At 38.9% G+C, this 15,965-nt stretch overlaps 1 protein-coding gene across 9 annotated transcripts in view; it reads left to right on the top strand.

The window, feature by feature from the left end:
• PJA2 (praja ring finger ubiquitin ligase 2) overlaps window positions 1-15,965 on the top strand; it is a 52,303-nt gene that overhangs the window by 24,612 nt on the left and 11,726 nt on the right. For 6 of the 9 annotated variants that reach the window (XM_087715792.1, XM_087715791.1, XM_014067572.2 and 3 more), the window contains 3 exons: window positions 1,687-1,872; window positions 2,843-2,954; window positions 13,714-13,755. In XM_087715792.1, the coding sequence (XP_087571918.1) occupies window positions 1,687-1,872; window positions 2,843-2,954; window positions 13,714-13,755 (340 nt within the window). The remainder of the gene's footprint in view (window positions 1-1,686; window positions 1,873-2,842; window positions 2,955-13,713; window positions 13,756-15,965) is intronic. The other 3 variants (XM_087715789.1, XM_014067574.2, XM_087715790.1) reach the window with 1 other exon arrangement.

The following is a 15,965-nucleotide window of genomic DNA, read 5'->3' as shown; positions in this document are numbered from 1 at the left end:
GGCAAGTTCTTCCACTGATTAATAGTTCTAACTGTCAGGAAATTTCTTTTTAGTTCTAGGTTGGTTCTCTCCTTGATTAGTTTCCATCCATTGCTTTTTGTCCTGCCCTCAGGTGCTTTGGAGAATAACTTGCCTCCCTGTTCTTTGTGGCAACCCCTGACATTTCGGAACACTACTATCATGTCTCCCCTGGTCCTTCTTTTCATCAAACTAGACATACCAAATTCCAGCAACCATTCTTTATATGTTTTAGCTTCCAGTCCCCTAATCATTTTTGTTGCTTTTCTCTGCACTCTTTCTAGAGTCTCAACATCTTTTTTACATCGTGGTGACCAAAACTGGATGGAGTATTCCGAGTGTGGCCTTAGCAAGCAATATAAAGTGGTATTAACACTTCACGTCATCTTGATTCTATCCCTCTGTGAATGCAGCCTAGAACTGTGTTGGCTTTTTTGGCAGCTGCTGCACACTGCTGGCTCATATTTAAATTATTGTCCACTAGGACGCCAAGATCCCTCTCACAGTTATTATTGTACCTGTGTATTTTTCTTACCTAAATGTAGAACCTTACTTTTTATTTATTTATTACATTCATTTTCCTCTGTTCAGTTGTGTCTGATTCTCTGAGACTGATCAAGTACCTACAGTTTTGTTGTCAAGGTTTTTCAGAAGAATTTACCATTCCTTATCCTTCTGGCTAAGAGAAACTGATTGGTCGAAGGACACTGATCTGGCTTTGTGCCTAAGTCAGGACTAAAACTCATGGTGTCCTGGTTTTTAGCCTTATGCCTTAACTATTATACCAAACTGGCTCCCATTACAATAATATATCAGCTTAGAAACAAAATGAAAACACTAAGTGTAAGGCAGCAAGAAATAATCACAAAAGTACCCAATAATTATAATATTGGCATGATATTTATTTAATACACAAAGCTTAACCATGTTAAGAAAAGTAAATTAAATAATGTTGATTTGATAATAGCAACTACAAATAAATAGGATCTAGGCAGCTTGGAAATCTAGACAGGGCAGTATTAGCTGCCACTGCAAATCTTTGTGATGACCGCAGTATAAAAGTATATGGGTTAGGGTTTCAGGAACTCTTTCTCCACAGGTGCAGAGTCTTTGTTTACACTGGTCTCTTTTCAGATCATATAAATATTTTGGTGGTTTTTAACTATATCATTGTTTTATTACAGGAATTTATTGGTTGTTGTTGTTGTTGTTGTAAACTGTTAGTTGTCCAGAGTTATGCATCTAAGATGGACAGCCATAGAAGTAAAATGTATTTCTTTCTTCAGTCCCCACCAGAATAAAATTACTGTCTTGCATTCTCTTTATATCACAGCAAAAATGATATCTGTATATTTATTTATTTATTTAAAAAAAAACATAATAAACATTTTAGGTTATTGCTGTGCTGTATGCTGTTATGTATCTTAAGATAAAAAATAATATACATATCACATATAAATATCATTCATAAAGTATCGCATTTTAGCTATGCTGTTGAACTGTGCTATTATTTTTAAAGTGATGTCTGTTGAAAATAGATTGCAGGCATTTGACTCTTAGCACTCAGCATAAATAAAGGATTCTGTACTTTCTATGCTATTTGCTTACATGTAATTTAAATTTTGTATTTGCTATATTTTATATAGCTTTTCTCATTTTTATATAAAGGGAACAGACTTCTCTAGAGGATGGAGAGATTCCTTGGTTGCAATACCATGAAGAAATCGAAAGTAGCAGTGATGAAGAAAATGATCAAGCTAGCCATTTTGTACATCCTGGCTTTTTTATGTTAGATGGGAACAACAATCTAGAAGATGATTCCAGTATGAGTGAAGACCTAGATGTTGAATGGAGGTTGGTAGATTCTTCTGCTATCTTCGGTACATAATCTGTCTTATATTTTATTTGAAATAGAATTGCAGAATGAAACCCTTGGTCCATGATAGGTGTAAGAGCTTCTTGTTAATGTTGTATCAGAAATATATGACAAGGGTGGGCATCAGAACCAAACTCAGCTTAATAGTAGTTGTCACTTGCTTCTGATTGTCATAGAGTACTTAGATCTGGCCAACGGGGCCGCCCTGGAAACAGCACAGGACTGGCCCGCAGTGCTTCTGTCAATGAAAATGGGCTCACAAGCTCCGTTTTTAGCTGCCACAGCCTCCTGCAACCCTTTGCCAGTGAAAACGGAGCTCAGGAGGGTTGCAGGAGGCCGTGCAGCCGAAACAGAGCTTGGGAGACCGTTTTTGCTGGCAGATTGCTGAGGCCACCACAGGCACCCCTATCAGGAGTGACGTCGAGCTGACCATTCCCACCCTGGCCCCTCAACCCTGGCCCAACGAAGTCAAATACAACCCTGATGCGAATCAATGAAATCGAGTTTGACACCCCTGCTTTACATAGATCAAATGCTTAATTGTTTGAGAGAGATCTGAGTAAGTTGAAAGAGTTAGAAAATTAGAACGCTGAAAGAGATGGGAGAGGCAAAATAAGAAAATAGTTTGCTATGTCTCTGTCATTTCAGTCTCAAGAACTGAACTCATGTTGATAAATGGGTTTTCCTGGCAAGGCTGTGTTCAGTTTGTCATTTAGTTCACTAATGTCCTGAAATTCTAGAAGTAGCCTCATTAAACAACTAATCTCTTACTGTTTACATTCTATTTATTTTCATTCCTGATTAGGAAATAGCAGAAATTTTATTTTTTTACCATGTATAAATTAATCATGTAAGGTCATATTTATTCAGAAACAAACTTTTAAGCATCATTGCACATGTTTTCATCCCTACTTAGAGATTAAGAAATAACACTATCTTTTCCTATAGGCTACTTGATGAATTTGGGGATGGTCTTGGGGTTGCTCAAGCAATTTCGTATGTGGATCCCCAGTTCCTTACTTATATGGCCTTGGAAGAACGATTGGCACAGGCTATGGAGGTAAGTTTTAAGATTAGATAAGGTGAGAAAAGAATGTGGGTTAAGTCTGTTTATCATTAACTTCCACTGTGGATTTAGATTTTTTTAAATGTATGTAATGTAATATATCTAATAATAATGCAATATATCTTTTTATCTAATCATTGTATCACAATTACCACAGTAAAAGTAACTGCAATATTGATGGTATTTACATTTCATCATTAAAATTCAGTTACTATTTACCAGTCTCAATGCGGCATACTGATAATATCTGTACAAAGAGTACCATTCAGTGTTGTGATAAAGTTTCCATATCTTTTTAGCCTTTATGCATAGATGACAAATATAGAAGTTCCTGTGTTGATAAATAATCAATTTAGGAAGACCACTATTGACACATGTAGCTACAGGCTCCAGGAATTTATGAAATGGATCAGATATAACTAAGAGAATACTCAATGGCCAATTGGCAAGACAAGTCATTCTACTTGCAGTATGTGAATGCTATAGATAGTGTTTGACTTACATCCAGTCACTTAACAGCCATTTGAAGTTACGAGAAACTTAGGAAAACTTAGTCATGAACCATCCTTGAAGGCTGGAAAGGTTTTTGTACCATTCAGAAAGATTGCAATCTCTAACTTTCTGGCTGGAAAGGGGGAAAGGGGAGCACAACTTCAAAATTATGGTAAGGAGTGGTGGGCAGAGATATTTGGGCTTACATAAAATGTCAGTTTGGTATAGTAGTGAAGGTGCTGGCCTACAATCTAATAGCCTAGGTGCCCCTTAGGCATGAAACCTGGCTGGGTGACTTTGTACCTGTCACTCTCTCTCATTCCAACCTACCACATAGGATTGTTGTTGTAGAGAAATAGGAGGCATATATAAAAATATAATGATAATGATGCACCTGGTTGTTCTATGAGTCAAGTGTACAAGTGTTCTAAAAATTGAAGAAAAATTATGCCTGTGTCACCTGATGTGGACTGAAGGTCTTAACTTTGTGAATTTGTAAACATGCTCCACATTTTTGCAATATGCACGTATCAGTACTGGATGGTTTGCATCCTCTAAAAAATGTGTCCTGTGCTAAAAGCTACTTTTGCAACTGCTAAAAGCTACTTTTGCAGCCAGAAGCTTTTTATTAAAAAAAAAAATTTCATTCAGTTGGAAAAAGAATAAAATGAACAAGGCAAGTAATCCAAATACTCCAGTTAGGGAAAATTAAATACATATTTTTCCAACTCAGCCAAAAAATTGTGTTCATATATTTGCTCAAAGCCAGTTCTAATTTGAGTCTCATGCAAGGATGATCTTCTGAAAAGGAATCAGGATGTTATTCAGATTCACTACCACTTATTTATGCAAAATATTGAAAAATGTGTTCTTCATGAACCTGAAGAAGACAGCCAGACAATGAACCAATTCATATTATGCATTCAAATGTGCTGGGCTTAGTATCAGACACTATTATATTCAGAATGCACATTCATTTTGATCTAATTGTAAGTGCATCAGTCCCAGCAGATCTGAAATAAGAGGCAGTAGGTTTTGTTTTATAATGGTTACAGAAGTAGGAAGTGTGTCATGTTATTTACTTGTTTGTTAATTTGATTTTAAAGCTGCCCAACTCCCATTGACTGTTGGCATCTGACAAAATAATGAAAAATATAAAAAACAAAATACAACAAAATAGCCACGAACAAATTGCAGAATTCTTACAAAACAGCACTCCAGACAACATATCAAAAAAATAAAACATCAGAAACAATTGTGTACTGCTGTCAGGAGTTATTTTTCTTTGGTGCAAAAAATGGGTTGAAGAGGCTGGAGATATAGAAAGGAGGATAAATGAAAACTTCCTTCAAATTGTAGTCTGGAAACTCATTTAAAATAGCAAACTTTTGAATATATATGGAATGTTGCCTTTTGCCTGTGAGCTGGACTGGGAGCTTCAAGTTGATGGTACAAGTTAAATGAAGAGGCAAATGAACTGCTTCCTCTTTCCTCAGAGCATCAGCAAAATCATTGTACTTTTTGTGCAGGGAACGAGATGCAGGTAGCAGTGCAGGAGGGAGAAGAGAAGAGTGGGATGCTTACAAATAGTAGGACTGATATTTTTGACATGGAAAGTAGATCTTTCTTCCCTTGCTTCAAGTGGACCTATGAATTAGGAATTATGTGTTCAGAATTATTGGATTGTGTAATTTAAGAAAGATACGAATATAGTGACAAGAATGTTGTATAATAATTTATTTTTAGTTGCAGAGGAGTTGTACTTTACAACATAGGACCAACTCCAAGTGATAGCCTATCAATCATTTCAATTATCATGAGGTTTTCTAATAACTGGGTAGATAATTTAATATGGTGCACTATAGTTTTATCTATGAAATTAGCAATTGTCCCAATCTAAAAGGAGGCTATATTACTCTGCCTAAGGGGGAGTAAAAAGTTAGAAGGATATTAAAATTCACTAGCCTCTTATAAGCTATTTGAGCTCATCTTAATTGACCAAGAATCCTCCTGCAGAACTCAGGAGGGGAATCTACAAATGCTTCAAAGACAAGGTACTGGAGTAATTTTGCCATTTACTTGTGAGTAATTTTTAATAATATAATTATTAATTTTATATATATTATTAGTAATTATATATATATTTAGGATTGAGATTTAAGATCTATAGTTTGGTTGCTTGCTGGCAACATTTCATTACCCGACTAGGTAATATCATCTGCACTAATGAATACTGGGTTTGCTCCTTGTTTATATATAGCAGCTTGTCCTGCCAGTGTTGTGGGTGTATGGTTTTCTCTTTGATAGTTCTTTGATTAGGTTATTGTTTTCTGCTTGATTTGTGGTCTGGTGTTAATCCCTGCTTATCTGAGTATAGGTTGCTGGAGAGGATGTGTTCTGGTCCTTTTGTTTCCTTTTTTTTAATAGTCTCTTGAATGTGGCTTATCTCTATGTATTTACTGATGGCTGATTTGTCTGAATGCCAAGCTTCCAGGAATTTCCTAACATTTTTGGATTTAGTTTGGTCTAGGATGCTCAGTTTTTCAGTTGAAACTGTGACTGAGTGTATATATATATGTTGTAGGATTAAGGAGTTTTTAATTGTATCTTCTGACTGCTAGTTGGTGTTCATGGATGCACTCTGCTAGTCTTCTAACTATCTGTTCTACATAGTAGCTGTTATAGACCTTACACTATACGTTGTAGGTGACTTATGTTTTTCTTCTGGGCTATTAGATTTTATGGTTAAGATGCATTGAAGGACTTCACTTAGTTTGTATACTATGGTGATACTATGTGGTTGTAATACTCTTGATTATTTTTGAGATATTTGTGATGTATTGCAGTGTTAGGTTTTTCATAACTTGTATTGGTTGGGTTGAGTGGTAACACACTTTCTGATAAAGTTGCATGGATCTGTTTTGTTGGAAAACATTCTGTAAGTAGTCTGTTTCCTTTTCCTGGTGTTCTGGATTGTTGCAATGCATTAGTTTTCAAACAGAAAGTAGGTAGTGAAACAGGCATTTTCATCTTAGTGAATTTGGTTAGGTCGACTACATTGTGTATAGTACCAATGCCATGGATTCTTTTGCTAGTTCTGGATCTATGGATGTAAAAATACTGTAACATCAAATGAAAGCATATTTCATATTTTTCTTAAGTATTTGGTTTTTGTGGAAGCATTGTAATGGGGATTTAATAGAATATTGACTTCCCTCTGTGAGATGTCCAAACTTTTTTGTAAGTTCTTTGGCTATCTTTTATCTTATGTTTCTTTCCTGTATGGCTATGTTTCTTTCCCCCTAAAGAAAATTTAGGGAGATTATTTCGTATGTTTTATGTTGGGGTCCCTGTTAATGATAAAATTGGTTAAAGAGGTATGTGGGACTTTTATATTTTGAGAAGTCCATAGTAGCATGGGAAGAAGGATACACAGCTTTTTATTCACCACTGTTTTTCTTTCGTGATTTAATCTTTCTTTGCTAAGTTGTGGAGTGAGATTTTGATCTGTTGTCTGGTTTCTTCATTGGTTTGCATTTACTGATTGGTTTCTTTGTCTTCCAGTAATTCTTTGTCTTTGTCTGTGTAAAGTTTGAATACTGTCCTTAGCATCAGTGTTTGTCACTTGTTATTTTCATAACAATTCAACCATTTCTTATTTGTTTTATATTTCAATATTATTTAGGGAGATTAACTAAAAGGCAATAAAGTTAATAAATATTATTGAAATACTAGACAACCATGACCTGTTTCAGAGATATTTCCTTACGTAAATAGAAAAAAGGCAAAGGTTCAAAGGAATATGAGTGACTTCCAACTTCCTGTTTTCCCATTGAGTTTCCTTGTGGGAAGCTGATAATGAACATCAGAAATTTTCCTCCCTCCCTGCCCCCCTCTTCCTCTTTTCTTCATTTTTCCTTCATCCCTCCTTTCCTCCCTTTTTTCTTCACTCCTTCTCTCCCCTTCTTCCCATCCCTTCCTTCCTTCCCGCCCTTCCTCCTTCCCTATTCTTCCCTTCCTTTCAGGCAGAAATGTGGCTGCTGACAAGTATGGGAGGGAGTAAGGAAGTGTGCAACTAGCCAGTGTAGTGCAAGTGCAGAGGGACTGGTGGAGAGTGCACCATTTCTCCACTGAGTTTCTCTCTGCAAGTTTCCCACAAGTAAAGACTTTCATAGTGGGAAGGTGGCAAGGAGCATTGGCAATCATAGCAGCTCCTTGTGGGCTCCCCACTGACTTGTGAAAAGGTGTCAGGAAACATTGACAATGAGCTTAATGCTGATTATGACAGTATGAAGGCCATCTAAATAGCAGCAAAACAGTTTCCCAAATTTAATTCCTTTGGGAGTATTAATTCCCAGCATTCTGCAAATTAGTCCATTTGAAATAATTTTGTTAGTAAAGTTTTTGCCTTATGATGCAGCATTTTGTTCAGTTGAAGATTGCAATGTATTAGACATAAGAGTTCTAGTAGCATATAGATAATATGGTTTCTGAATATTATTTTTAAAATAACATTGATCATAAATAATTTAAATTATAGATCAAAGTTTGTCACTGAATACTTAGCAAATAAAAAGTTATTTTTCCCATAAGTTTTTGTTTAGTTTTAGTGGACAAATAGAAGTGAGCAACTCTGAAAACTTTCAATGCCCATATATTTAGGCTAAAAAAATAGCTTCACTGATTTTAACAAATGCAAACACTTTTTCCATTGTAAAATACAAAATTGCATCTAGTATTCTATCAGCAAGTATTGAATGGCATGGGAATATTTAACTGCTAGCTTTTGCCCATGCTGCTTGTATTTTTCACAATAAATATTTTTATTTTAAGTCAATTTATGTTGATGTTTGAATGCTTTCCCAACTGCAGTTTTAGAATCTGCATATACATATAAATAGAAAGGTGTCACATCTGGATCTTCTGAAAATGATTGTATGTGTGCTTAAATATATAAAATCTAAATATCCATTCATCAATCATCAGAAAAATTATTAGAATATAAATAAAAGCATCAGTTATTGAGAGCATTGGCATCATATTTGCTTTCTATTAATTAATGACAGTTTAAATGTCCTTAAAACTCTATCACGCATGCCTCCAGTGTTCATATTAAGAGCTTCCAAAGTATTTAAAATGTCAAAGAAGCAGATGCCATTTTATTATCAAGATGCTTCTTCATTACCTTTGCAATCATGTTGATACCGTGTTTCCCTGAAAATACGACATGTCCTGATAATAAGGCCATGCCACATTTTTCTGGTGGGCAAAAATATAAGCCCTCCCCCACAAATAAGCCCCCTGGACAACCCCCCACCTCTGACCAGGCAGAGCACCGCTCACCAACCTAGTGGTATCCTAAAGGTGCCAAGCTGCAGAAACTGGGGGGGGGGAGGGCAAAGATGATCATGTTGCTTGGTGCCTTCAGGATACCGCTAGGTTGGTGAGCGGTGCTGTGCCCAGCTGAAGAGGGGGGTTGCCGAGTGGCTGCTCTCTTGCGAGCGGGCTCCCAAAGAGCTGGGCACAGCAGCCACCCAGCAAACCCCTTTCCAGCCATGCAGAATGCCATTCACTGACCTAGGGGTAGTGCCAAGCCGCGCGAGTGTCTGTTCGCTGCCGCCCGGCTCCTGCGGCTTGGTGCTTTTGAAATGCCAGTGAATGGTGCTCTGCACACCTGGAGAAGGGGGTTGCACGAGCAGCTGTTCCGCTCCCACGCCTCCCAGCCTCACAATGCCCTGGCCCAGCTCTCTGCAGAGCCAGGGCACCTCCGCTGCCGCTGCCACCATCCCAGCATGGCTTTTTCGGCAGCTTCCAAACTGAGTCTTCCAGCAGTGGCCGCTCTGGGTGTATGCTCTTTGGCTGTGGGCTGGCTGTCGGCAGGGCGTACAACCATAGAGCGTACACCAAGAGCGGCCACTATCAGAAGACTCGGTTTGGAAGCCTCCGAAAAAGCCTAGAGCACTCGTGGAGGTCCGATAGGTCCGAGTCGAAACGGGCACTTTTGACAGCATGCACCAAGGAGTATATTCGGACCTTAAGAACAACAAAAAGAACATACATTGCCTCCTTGGTAGCGTCCGCCGAGTCCCGCCCAGCCGCCCTGTTTAGGATAACCCGCTCCCTCCTAAATAGGAGGGAGACGGGGGACTCCTTACAGGGTAAGGCTGAGGAGTATGTCCAGTTCTTGGCGGACAAAGTTGCCCGGTTTCGAGCGGACCTAGACTCCACCCCAGTAGATCCAGCCGAGACACAAGGAGAAAACTTGGCAAACCATCTCTGGGTTGAGTTTCAGGAAGTTGCCTCTGGGGATGTGGACAAGGCTATGCGAGCTGTGAGTGCCTCCACCTGCATACTGGACCCGTGTCCCTCCTGGCTGGTTGCCAACAGCAGTGAGGTGACACGAGGCTGGATCCAGGCGGTTGTTACCGCATCTCTTCGGGAGGGGTACTTTCCCACCGCGCTTAAGACAGCGGTGGTAAGACCCCTCCTGAAGAAGCCGTCTCTGGATCCAGCTGTTCTTAATAACTATCGTCCAGTCTCCAACCTCCCCTTTGTAGGGAAGGTTGTTGAGAAGGTGGTGGCTCTCCAGCTTCAGCGTACCTTGGAGGAAGCTAACTATCTTGACCCCTTCCAGTCTGGCTTCAGACCCGGTTACAGCACAGAAACCGCTTTGGTCGCATTGACTGATGATCTCTGGAGAGCTAGGGATGGAGGCCATGCTTCCATCCTAGTTCTCCTGGACCTCTCAGCGGCTTTCGATACCATCGACCATGGTATCCTTCTGCGACGACTGTGGGAGATAGGGGTGGGCGGCACTGTCTTGCAGTGGTTCTCCTCCTATCTCTCGGACAGGTCGCAGTCGGTGTTAGTGGGGGGGCAGAGATCGTCCCTGAGGCCCCTAACTTATGGGGTGCCGCAGGGGTCGGTCCTATCCCCCCTACTATTTAACATTTACATGAAACCGCTGGGCGAGATCATCCGAAGGCACGGGATAAAATATCACCAATATGCGGACGATACACAGTTGTATCTGTCCGCCCCGTGCCAACTCAATGAAGCGGTGGACGTGATGAGCCGGGGACTGGAAGCCGTTAAAGACTGGATGAGAGCAAACAAGCTGATACTCAACCCAGACAAGACCGAGTGGCTGTTGTGTTTCCCTCCCAAAAATTTGACCACCATACCATCACTCAGGCTGGGGGGACAAAATTTAAACCCCTCAGAAAGGGCCCGCAACTTGGGAGTCCTCCTGGATTCACAGCTAACTTTTGACCACCATATCTCAGCTGTGACCAGGGGGGCATTTGCCCAGGTTCGCCTGGTGCGCCAGTTGCGGCCCTACCTGAATCGGGAGGCCCTCACAACAGTCACTCGAGCCCTTGTGATCTCTAGGCTGGAATACTGTAATGTGCTCTACATGGGGCTGCCCTTGAAGAGCATCCGAAGACTACAGCTAGTCCAGAATGCGGCCGCGCGAGTGATCGTGGGCGCACCACGGTTCGCCCACATAACACCGATCCTCCGTGAGCTGCACTGGCTACCTGTTGGTCTCCGGGTGCACTTCAAGGTCCTACTCACCACCTATAAAGCGCTCCATGGTAGTGGATCTGGCTATTTGAGAGACCGCCTTCTGCCAATTACCTCCCTGCGTCCCATCAGATCGCATAGAGTTGGCCTCCTCCGTATTCCATCCGCCAGTCAGTGCCGACTGGCGACTACTCGGAGGAGAGCCTTCTCTGTTGCGGCTCCGACACTATGGAACAATCTCCCCGTGGAGATTCGTACCCTCACCACCGTCCAGGCCTTCCGCACAGCCCTCAAGAACTGGCTAACCCGTCAGGCCTGGGGATAATTTTATTTCGCCCCTCCCGAATGCTGAGTGAATGTTGAGTTTTATTGTCTAATTTATTTTGTGCACATTTCTTTTTTTCGTATTGTCCCACACTCCCCTTCCTTTTTTTGATTGTAAGCCGCCCTGAGTCCCCTCAGGGAAAAGGGCGGCCTATAAATAAACAAATCAAATCAAATCAAATCATGCTGGGATTGTGGCGGCGGCAGCAGCAGAAGTGCCCTGGCTCTGCAGGGAGAGCTGGGAGGCACGTGACTGAGAGCGGAACAGCCACTCGCACAACCCCCCAGTCTCCAGCCATGCTGAGTACCATACACTCGCATTTTGAAAGTGCCAAGCCGTGGGAACCGTGCAGTGGAGAACAGGCGCTTACGCGGCTTAGCAATACTCCTAGGTCAGTGAATCCTGCTAATTTGCCTCTTGGCTTTTAAAAATACAGTGATTTAAAAATGGGCATCTTTTTCTCTCCAAAGTAAAAACTTAACTTGAAATATATAGGAAACACAATATTTTAAATCCATAAGTAAATACAGATACATACTTTTGCTATTTTAATAGATTTTACAGTTTAATAATTGCAATCCCTTTTTTCCAAGTACAGTTAAATAAAATTAAATACTGTATTCCAGAGTATAATACTTAATATTTTCAGCTAGGCAATAAAAACATTTTAAAACGATCTTAGCATTATCCCAGTATAGGACTTCAGTTGTTTTAAAGTAGGTCATTTTGTTAGTAAATGGATTATCTATTTCAGTTGAATTTAAAACAAGCCATTCTCTTTAATCTGTTGCCAAAAATTCCTTCTATTTCTTACATTAAAATGGATTCCTATTCCTTACCACACTACAGATCTTTTATATAGAGAAACCATTGTTAATTGCTAACAGTAATAATTCCTTTTAGGAGATTTTGAGTTTCCTGAGCTTTGTGAAAAGCAATACTGTACAACTTTTGAACCAAGCAATGCAGGAGTCTGTACATTTAAAAAGTGTGCATTCTTTGAAAATACTGTGTATGCTTGAGATGTGGCTTAATTTCAGTAGCAAAAGACAACACTAGTGTAACCTGGAAGTCATGGCAACTGAACTTTTTTTTTGGTGGTTTGAAACATTTTTCACTGCTTATTTGAGTAGCTTTTTAGTTGCCATGACTCAACTTCCAGACAACTACTGCGAATACATATTTCCAAACATCAGTGTAATGTAAAACTGCTAATGAAATATTTTCTCATTTAAAGCATATTATAATTATTTCTCAAGATACTGCTTTAAGCAGCATTAATCCGTATTAAGAGATTTTCAATAAAGTATTTATAATTATAGCTTAAAAATAAAAATAAATTATAGCCAAATAAACTGTTATACACCATTATAAAATGTTATGCTGCTATAAATCTATGAAAAATAGATAAAATAATTATGCTTGTTTGCTATGCAGTAAAATTATGAAATAACATAATCTTTCATAACTAACTTTCAATATTTCATTAGTTGCTTGTGATATGTTAAGTGAATCAGTTGACTTTACAATAAGATTGTTCTTCTTTTCTTGTGGCTGAGTGAGAGTAAGGTATAAGATGTGGATATCAGGGATGTCAACCTGTTGACCCGCGGGCCGGATGAGTCATGTGTAGGCCACATCTAACCTGGCTCGATAAAGGCATAAAACATTGCAATACATCATATGACACCCTGTTGTATATCATAAACACTAATTGAAATACATAGAAATTGTTGTTTGTTGAGAAAAAACACCAAGAAGCCAAGGCAGCAATTCATGATGAGGAAAATTCCCATAGCTAATGCATTTTGTCTTTTATACTGCCCTTGTAAATTTAAATAACTGTCTTGGCATCATGTCCAGTTTAGTAAAGTGTACTTGACATCTTGAGTTGGATGGATTTTTGAAGTTTCAAATAATTATGTACATTTTGACAAATGGTGGGAAATCTTAGGAAAACAGAATAGAAGGGTAGATGAAAAAAAGACTCAACTACATCTTCTGTAATTTGAGATTTTCTCTGTATTAAGTCATATTAGACTTGCTTTGAATAATCTCTCCAGGTTTCATTGATTGGAAAATGTTGGAAGAATCTTGTATATGAACATTATTAGCTTTGATAGTTTTAATATATCTGTACTCTGGTAGTAACAATAAAAACACTTTAGGCTAAACCTAATTTGAAGCAAACAACCTAAAATAGTTTACCAGCAGAAACAAAACCATTGTTCATTTATCTGTAAGTTTTCATTTAGTTGGGGGCGGGGGGTAGGTCCCTTCAGTTGTGATAATCCCAAAGAAAAAGTATTTTCTAATTTTCATAAGTAAAATTCTATAGTTAGGTGTGGGGTACAATTTTTAAGAAAGTTGTGCTCCTCCCTTCACTAACCTGAATCTTTTCAAATTCAGGTAACAAGCATGTTCATGGAAATGACTTATCAGCGTCTACAGGTACTTGCAATTTCTGATTGCCTACATTCCAAATGTAGATAATATACTTAAATTGAGAGGTAGGCAGCATTTTATTTGTATTTATTTTTGTGGTTGAGTAAGTCACTTATGTGTGAGTGTGTAGCAGTGATCTCTTAAAATGCATTGCACTGCAGGAAATTTTTGCATGGAGGTTTTGGAATTCCAAACATTCTGATTTCTTTAAAATGACATAGTTTGAAATGTTAATAGCATGAAGTAATTAGTACATGTTATTGATATTGATTCTTGCTCATATATATGTTGGAAATTATATTAGATGTACCTTCAACAAAAGTCCATAGAGATATTGTTTTGATTTTACTTCAGACTATCCACCAGAAGCAGAGGTGATATTCAGCAGGTTCTAACCAGTTCTGGAGAACTGGTAGCAGAAATTTTGAGTAGAACCGGTAAATACTACCTCTGACTGGCCCTGCTCCCATCTATTATCCGCCTCCCGAGTCCCAGCTGATCAGGAGGAAATGGGGATTTTGTACTAATCTTCCCCTGGAGTTGAGAGGGAATGGAGATTTTACAGTATCCTTCCCCTGCCATGCCCACCAAGCCATGCCACACTCACCCAAGCTACAGAAACGATAGTAAAAAAAATTGAATCCCACCACTGAACAGAAGCAACTGATTTCTATATGTTTAAGGAAAGGTTTAGAACCTCAACTGAAAATACATCCTTTCCATAAGAACTATATTTAATAAAATTGCTTTAGAAACAGTAACTGTGTATTCATACTGAAGGCTTTAAAATTCTGCACATTGTAATGATAATAGCATCTAGGATAAGTATACCTGAATTTTACAAACAGAGAAGGAGGACTGACTAGAGTGATTTTGACAGCTTGATTTCATTAATGTAGAATTAATATAGAAATTAGCCAAAACAACAACTACCCAACAACTACATCATTTTGGCTTCTGCCGTTAATGATAAGTTAGCTACATCAATATCGATGCATTAGGAGTGAAGTCCTGGTGCTTTGCCTTCCGCCCATAATAACTGTTACCCACAATGATTTTCCACTTATTTTATTTTAATCCAATTTATCACTAAAATATGAAATTGCTGTGCATTTTAAGGCCACGGAACAAGAAGAAAATTTAGAGAGATTATTTCATATCATTTCACAAATTGGATTTTTGTATGCTTTACTACTTTCTGTATTACTGCTACATAGATCTATATTATTTAAGAGAGGTGATTAGCATAAAAATGACATTAAGTAAATTTTTAGCCTTACGTTATAATGCTATGATGATAACTCTTAAGGTACTTTTAAGTAGAATGTTAAGATACCAAGGTGTGTTTTTAATGGAAACATTTTCTTTATCTGAATTATGACTAACAATAGCATTTAGGTTTATATACTGCCCCAATATAGCACTCTGTGGACAGTTTATAATGTAAGCATTATTTGCATATTGCCCCAAATAATCCAGGTCCTCATTTTACTAACCAAGCGGAAGGCTGAGTCAATCTTGAACCCTGTCAGGACTCAACTCCAGACTGTGGGCAGAGTTTGCCTGCAATATTGCAGTTTAACCACTGAGCTACTAGGGCTCTATCTATCATATTTGGATGAGAACTTTAACAGCTGATTTTTAATTTTCCCATTATGCATATATTTTAGCTTGTTTTTTCAGTGGTATACAAATGATAAAAAAACGCTCCTCACTTTGAGCACAATTAGAAAGTTATCTGACCTCCTTGACATCACAGCAGGGGGATGTCTTCACTTTCAGCAGTAACACTACTATATTTCTTATTTAAAGGCTGCAGGTATCAACATATTAAGTCAAACTCCTCACTTAGCAATGGTAATGGGAACTGGCAACTCTGTTGCTAAGTGATGCATAAAGCACATCACATGACCATGGCACTTTACAACAGCAGTTATGGCAGTTGCAGTTGCTGCTGTGACTATGCAGGACTATGAATCCTGCATTAGCCCAGCATTTCAGGACCATTGGCATTTGCAATGTCCTGCCTCCTTCCCCATAGGCTTTGCTTGTCAGATACAAACAGTGAAGATTGCAAAAAGCGGGATCCAATGACTGCAGGACACTGCAGTGTCATAATTGTGAGCCTGTTGCTAATTACCCAGCATGTGATCACTTGACGAGAATGCTGTGATCACCCAACTATAGCCACCCTAAGTCACCTTTGTTCAGGCTCT

The sequence above is a fragment of the Thamnophis sirtalis genome, unplaced genomic scaffold, assembly GCF_051295495.1.
Source record: "Thamnophis sirtalis isolate CommonGarterSnake01/CBP01778 unplaced genomic scaffold, rThaSir2_p1.2 scaffold_5, whole genome shotgun sequence".
In the NCBI taxonomy this organism is placed as follows: Eukaryota; Metazoa; Chordata; class Lepidosauria; order Squamata; family Natricidae; genus Thamnophis; species Thamnophis sirtalis.
The sequence above is the reverse complement of the archived record's forward strand: the minus strand, read 5'-3'. Positions and strand labels throughout refer to the sequence as shown.